The sequence below is a fragment of the Caretta caretta genome, chromosome 13, assembly GCF_965140235.1.
Source record: "Caretta caretta isolate rCarCar2 chromosome 13, rCarCar1.hap1, whole genome shotgun sequence".
Lineage (NCBI taxonomy): Eukaryota > Metazoa > Chordata > Testudines > Cheloniidae > Caretta > Caretta caretta.
Window position 1 is genome coordinate 35,022,154 of NC_134218.1, and position 6,922 is coordinate 35,029,075.

The following is a 6,922-nucleotide window of genomic DNA, read 5'->3' on the forward strand; positions in this document are numbered from 1 at the left end:
TATCTTTACCAGCTTAGGTCAAAACTTCCCCAAGGTACAAAATATTACACCCGTTATCCTTGGAATGGCCGCTACCACCACCAAACAATTACTGGTTACTGGGGAAGAGCTGTTTGGACGCGTCTGTCCCCCCAAAATACTTCCCAAAACCTTGCACCCCACTTCCTGGACAAGGTTTGGTAAAAAGCCTCACCAAGTTGCCTAGGTGACTACAGACCCAGACCCTTGGATCTTAAGAACAATGAACAATCCTCCCAACACTTGCACCCCCCCTTTCCTGGGAAATGTTGGATAAAAAGCCTCACCAATTTGCATAGGTGACCACAGACCCAAACCCTTGGATCTGAGAACAATGAAAAAGCATTCAGTTTTTACCAGAAGACTTTTAATAAAAAATAGACGTAAATAGAAATAAAGAAATCCCCCCTGTAAAATCAGGATGGTAGATATCTTACAGGGTAATTAGATTCAAAACATAGAGAACCCCTCTAGGCAAAACCTTAAGTTACAAAAAAGACACACAGACAGAAATAGTTATTCTATTCAGCACAATTCTTTTCTCAGCCATTTAAAGAAATCATAATCTAACACATACCTAGCTAGATTACTTACTAAAAGTTCTAAGACTCCATTCCTGTTCTGTCTCTGGCAAGAGCAGCACACAGACAGACACAAACCCTTTGTTTGTCTCCCTCCTCCCAGCTTTTGAAAGTATCTTGTCTCCTCATTGGTCATTTTGGTCAGGTGCCAGCGAGGTTACCTTTAGCTTCTTAACCCTTTACAGGTGAGAGGAGCTTTCCCCTGGCCAGGAGGGATTTCAAAGGGGTTTACCCTTCCCTTTATATTTATGACACGCCCCCCAAATCTCAGCTAGGGTGAAACACTGGCTGGGATTTCTTCCTGGAGCTCTAGGAAAAACAGAGTTAATAAGACACATGCATCTCTAAATATACTACCAAGTACATAAAGACTAACAATATTTTCCACATCTCAAGGACGATTTTAACCAGTTGACTCTGGGAAACTTTCACGGGAGAGTGCATCAGCCACTTTGTTAGAAGCTCCTGAGATGTGTTGGATGTCGAAATCAAAATCTTGGAGAGCTAAACTCCACCGAAGAAGTTTTTTGTTAGTTTCTTTGACGGTGTGAAGCCACTTTAGTGCAGCATGGTCAGTTTGCAGGTGGAAACGCCGTCCCCAAACATATGGGCGTAGCTTTTCCAGAGCGTAGCCAATGGCATAACATTCTTTTTCAGTGACTGACCAGTTGCTTTCCCTCTCAGACAGTTTTTTGCTGAGAAACACTACAGGGTGGAATTCTTGATCAGGTCCTTTCTGCATTAAAACTGCTCCCACACCACGCTCGGATGCATCTGTGGTTACTAGGAACGGTTTGTCAAAGTCTGGGGCCCTTAGTACAGGGTCAGACATGAGTGTCGCTTTAAGCTTGTTAAAGGCCTTCTGACACTTTCCGGTCCACTGAACAGCATTTGGCTGTTTCTTTTTGGTTAGGTCTGTCAGCGGGGCAGCGATTTGGCGGTAGTGCGGTACAAATCGTCTGTAATAACCGGCCAAGCCTAAGAAGGATTGAACCTGTTTCTTTGACTTTGGGACAGGCCACTTTTGGATAGCATCCACTTTGGCCTGTAGGGGGCTGATAGTTCCTTGACCCACCTGGTGTCCAAGGTAAGTCACTCTGTTTAGGCCTATTTGACACTTCTTAGCCTTAACAGTTAGTCCTGCCTCCCTTATGCGCTCAAGGACTTTTTGTAGATGTTCCAGGTGGTCTGCCCAGGAATCCGAAAATATGGCCACATCGTCAAGGTAGGCGACTGCATATTCTCCTAATCCCGCTAGGAGACCATCTACAAGTCTTTGGAAAGTGGCGGGTGCATTTCGCAGCCCGAAAGGGAGTACATTAAATTCATACAGCCCGAGATGTGTGATGAAGGCTGACCTTTCCTTGGCAGATTCGTCTAGCGGTACCTGCCAGTACCCCTTGGTTAAGTCCAAGGTAGAGATGAACTGGGCCCGTCCCAGTTTCTCTAATAGTTCATCTGTGCGTGGCATGGGATAGTTGTCTGGGCGAGTTACAGCATTTAGCTTACGGTAGTCCACGCAAAAACGTATTTCCCCATCTGGTTTGGGAACTAGAACCACTGGAGATGCCCATGCACTTTCAGAGGGGCGGATTACACCCATCTGTAACATATCCTGGATCTCCCGTTCTATAGCAGTTTTAGCTTGAGGAGACACCCGGTAAGGTTGGACCCTAATTGGGTGAGCATTACCTGTGTCAATGGAGTGGTATGCCCGTTCAGTCAGTCCTGGGGTGGCTGAGAACGTTGGCGCGTAGCTAGTGCACAGCTCCTGGATCTGCTGTCGCTGCATACGCCCAAGGGTCATGGAGAGGTTCACCTCTTCCACACCACCAGCACATTTCCCTTCGTAGTAAACACCTTCAGGCCACTCAGCGTCGTCTCCTCCCTGGGCTGTAAACTGACAAACCTTTAATTCTCTGGAATAAAAGGGCTTTAGAGAATTAATATGGTACACCTTAGGCTTCCGGTTGGAGGTGGGGAATGCTATGAGATAATTAACAGCTCCCAGGCGCTCCTGGACCGTGAATGGCCCTTCCCACGATGCTTCCATTTTATGGGCCTGGAGCGCCCTTAAGACCATGACCTGGTCTCCTACTTTGAAGGAACACTCTCTGGCATGTTTATCATACCAGGCTTTTTGCTCTTTTTGAGCATCCTGTAAGTTTTCTCTAGCAAGGGCTAAAGAGGTTCGGAGGCTGTTTTGTAGGTTGGTTACAAAGTCCAGAATGTTAGTTCCTGGAGAAGGTGTAAATCCCTCCCATTGCTGCTTCACCAACTGCAATGGCCCCTTAACCTCACGGCCATATACAAGTTCAAATGGGGAAAACCCTAAACTGGGATGTGGTACAGCTCTGTAGGCAAAGAGCAACTGCTGCAACACTAGGTCCCAATCATTGGAGTGCTCATTTACAAATTTACGTATCATGGCCCCCAAAGTTCCATTAAACTTCTCCACCATGCCATTTGTTTGATGGTGGTAAGGAGTGGCAACCAAGTGATTTACCCCATGAGCTTCCCAAAGGTTTTTCATAGTTCCTGCCAGGAAATTAGTCCCTGCATCTGTGAGGATGTCGGAGGGCCAACCTACCCTGGCAAAAATGTCTGCTAGTGCCTGGCACACACTTATAGCCCTGGTGTTGCTCAGAGCTACTGCTTCCGGCCATCGGGTGGCAAAATCCATGAAAGTCAGTATGTACTGCTTTCCTCTGGGTGTCTTTTTCGGAAAAGGACCCAGAATATCCACAGCTACTCGCTGAAATGGAACTTCAATGATGGGGAGTGGCTGGAGAGGGGCTTTGACCTGGTCTTGGGGTTTTCCCACTCTTTGGCACACCTCACAAGACTGGACATAGGTAGAAACATCCTTGCCCATTCCCTCCCAGTGGAATGACCCCCCCAACCGGTCTTTGGTCCTGTTCACCCCAGCATGGCCACTAGGGTGATCATGGGCTAAGCTCAAGAGCTTGGCCCGGTATTTAGTTGGAACTACCAACTGTCTCTGAGGATGCCAGTCTTCCTGGTGTCCACCAGAAAGAGTTTCCTTGTATAAAAGTCCTCTTTCTACAACAAACCTGGATCGATTAGAAGAGCTGAGAGGCGGTGGGTTGCTCCGTGCCGCCGTCCAAGCTCTCTGGAGGCTTTCATCTGCTTCCTGTTCGGTCTGGAACTGTACCCTTGATGCTGGAGACATCAGTTCCTCATGGGATTGTGGACTTAGGCTTGGTCCCTCTGGAAGCGATATAGGGGATGGAGCTGTTTCTGTTGACTGTGAACCGCTCTCCGCTGGTGCACTATGTTGGGATTCAGGCTCCGGCTGAGCCTCTTGGGTCGGGTTATCGGCTGCTGCCAGTTCAGGTTCGGTGGGGCCCTCTGTTGTTGAGGTTGCAAGTACTGGATTCAGTGCTGACACGGGGTCTGGTGTTGGTTGTTCGGCTGGTTCCGGTTCTGGGACTGGTTCCGTCTGGGTCTCTGGGACTGGATCCACTACTGCTGTTGCAGACATTGGCCTGGGGTCCAGGTCCATCACCTCTGACTGGGTCCTGATAGAAGTTTCCGGAACAGAGCTAGGCCTCACGGCTTGTTTAGCCTGGCTGCGGGTGACCATTCCCACCCTCTTGGCCTGCTTCACATGATTGGCCAAGTCTTCCCCCAACAGCATGGGGATGGGATAATCATCATAGACTGCAAAAGTCCACATTCCTGACCAGCCCTTGTACTGGACAGGCAACTTGGCTGTAGGCAAATTGAAAGAGTTGGACTTGAAGGGTTGAATCGTCACTTGGATCTCTGGGTTGATTAAATTGGGGTCCACTAAGGAAGCATGGATAGCTGACACTTGTGCTCCGGTGTCCCTCCACGCGGTGACCTTCTTCCCGCCCACACTCACAGTTTCCCTCCGCTCCAAGGGTATCTGGGAGGTATCTGGGCCTGTGGACCTCTGGTGTGATTCCGGTGCAATGAACTGTAATCTGTTGGGGTTCTTGGGGCAGTTGGCCTTTACATGCCCCAGCTCGTTACACTTAAAACATCGTCCAGCTGACGGGTCACTGGGGCGAGGAGGGTTGCTGGAGAACGGGGTGGTGGGACGATAAGGGGTCTGGAGGGTTCTTTGGGAGGTAGGTGGGGCTTTGGGCGGCCCCCGGTAATAAGGTGTGGTCTGGGGTGGTCCCTTCTGGTCTCCGCTCCAACTGCGACCAGTTTTCTTCTTCTCTGCCACCTCCACCCATCTGGCTCCAATCTCTCCTGCCTCGATTACAGTTTTGGGTTTCCCATCTAGGATGTATCTTTCTATTTCCTCAGGAACACCCTCTAAGAATTGTTCCATTTGCATTAGGAAGGGCAAATTTACTGGAGATTCAACACTTGCTCCTGATATCCAGGCATCCCAATGTTTCACAATGTGGTAGGCATGTCGGGTAAATGACATGTCTGGTTTCCACCTTAGGGCTCTGAACCTCCGACGAGACTGCTCGGGTGTTATCCCCATTCTGACTCTTGCCTTGGATTTAAACAGTTCATACTTGTTCATGTGTTCTTTAGGCATTTCAGCTGCCACCTCAGCTAAGGGTCCACTGAGCTGCGGCCTCAGCTCTACCATGTATTGGTCAGTAGAGATGTTGTACCCAAGGCAGGCCCTTTCGAAGTTTTCTAGGAAGGCCTCAGTATCATCGCCTGCCTTGTAGGTGGGGAACTTTCTGGGATGGGAAGTGGTACCTGGAGAAGGATTGCTAGGGTTTGTTGGTATATTCTGCTGGGCCTTTATCTTCTCCATCTCCTCCACATACTTCCTCTCTTTTTCCTTCTCCTCCAGTTCTTTGTCCCTCGCTTCCATAGCTCTCCTGTGAGCAGCTGCTTGGTGTTGTTCTGCTTCTCTCGCTGCCTCCCTTTCTTGTTCCTTCTTCAGCTGCATGAGTTCTATCTGTCTTTCATGTTCCCTTTGTCTTTCCTCAGCCTGAAATTTGGCTAATTCCAGCTGTAGTCGAGCTGAGGATTTGGTCATTCTAATCTCTCTGTTTTTAACTAACTTTACACCCGAGGTTTAGAAATAAACAAACAAAACTTGGCTGTAAAATTTTGCTGTGCTGCAATAGAATACCTATTCTCTGATAGTGATTGTCAGCCTACAGAAAAAGACAATTCCCTTGTCTCTGCTCTGGGCCCAAATTAAAGCAAAAAACCTCCAACTGCTTGGAAACCTGCTTACCCAGCCCAAAGAAAAAGCAAATGGGTAGAACACACACCCCCTATTTACTTTTAGGAAGAAAAGAAAAAAAAAAAACAATGGGTTGGAGGACTGTGAATTTCCCTGCAGGAGTTAAGTACCCTGCCTCCAGGCAAAAAAACCTGCAATTCACAAGATAATCCCCTTTTGTCTCTGCTTGGCCAAAGTTTCAAAGCTGCTTTCTGGACTTTCTTTCCAAAGAAAAAAAAATTTCCTTTTTAAACTCTGTATTTCTAGTTCAAAAAATCTCAACTGGATCTCAAATGATTTCAGGTTAATCCCACCACTGTGCCACCATGTCAAGGTTCCTCCCCCACTCTGAACTCTAGGGTACAGATGTGGGGACCTGCATGAAAAACCTCCTAAGCTTATCTTTACCAGCTTAGGTCAAAACTTCCCCAAGGTACAAAATATTACACCCGTTATCCTTGGAATGGCCGCTACCACCACCAAACAATTACTGGTTACTGGGGAAGAGCTGTTTGGACGCGTCTGTCCCCCCAAAATACTTCCCAAAACCTTGCACCCCACTTCCTGGACAAGGTTTGGTAAAAAGCCTCACCAAGTTGCCTAGGTGACTACAGACCCAGACCCTTGGATCTTAAGAACAATGAACAATCCTCCCAACACTTGCACCCCCCCTTTCCTGGGAAATGTTGGATAAAAAGCCTCACCAATTTGCATAGGTGACCACAGACCCAAACCCTTGGATCTGAGAACAATGAAAAAGCATTCAGTTTTTACCAGAAGACTTTTAATAAAAAATAGACGTAAATAGAAATAAAGAAATCCCCCCTGTAAAATCAGGATGGTAGATATCTTACAGGGTAATTAGATTCAAAACATAGAGAACCCCTCTAGGCAAAACCTTAAGTTACAAAAAAGACACACAGACAGAAATAGTTATTCTATTCAGCACAATTCTTTTCTCAGCCATTTAAAGAAATCATAATCTAACACATACCTAGCTAGATTACTTACTAAAAGTTCTAAGACTCCATTCCTGTTCTGTCTCTGGCAAGAGCAGCACACAGACAGACACAAACCCTTTGTTTGTCTCCCTCCTCCCAGCTTTTGAAAGTATCTTGTCTCCTCATTG

General features: G+C 47.4%; 1 protein-coding gene across 1 annotated transcript; it reads right to left on the reverse strand.

Moving 5' to 3' along the window:
- Positions 1-406: 406 nt before the first annotated feature.
- Positions 407-6,346, reverse strand: LOC142068836 (uncharacterized). Its single transcript, XM_075118888.1, has 2 exons — positions 2,292-6,346; positions 407-908 (listed from the first exon to the last, which is right to left on the reverse strand). Exons 1-2 carry the CDS (start codon positions 5,599-5,601, stop codon positions 871-873), a joined length of 3,348 nt encoding a protein of 1,115 aa, XP_074974989.1. The 5' UTR covers positions 5,602-6,346; the 3' UTR covers positions 407-870.
- Between the last annotated feature and the right edge of the window lie 576 nt (positions 6,347-6,922).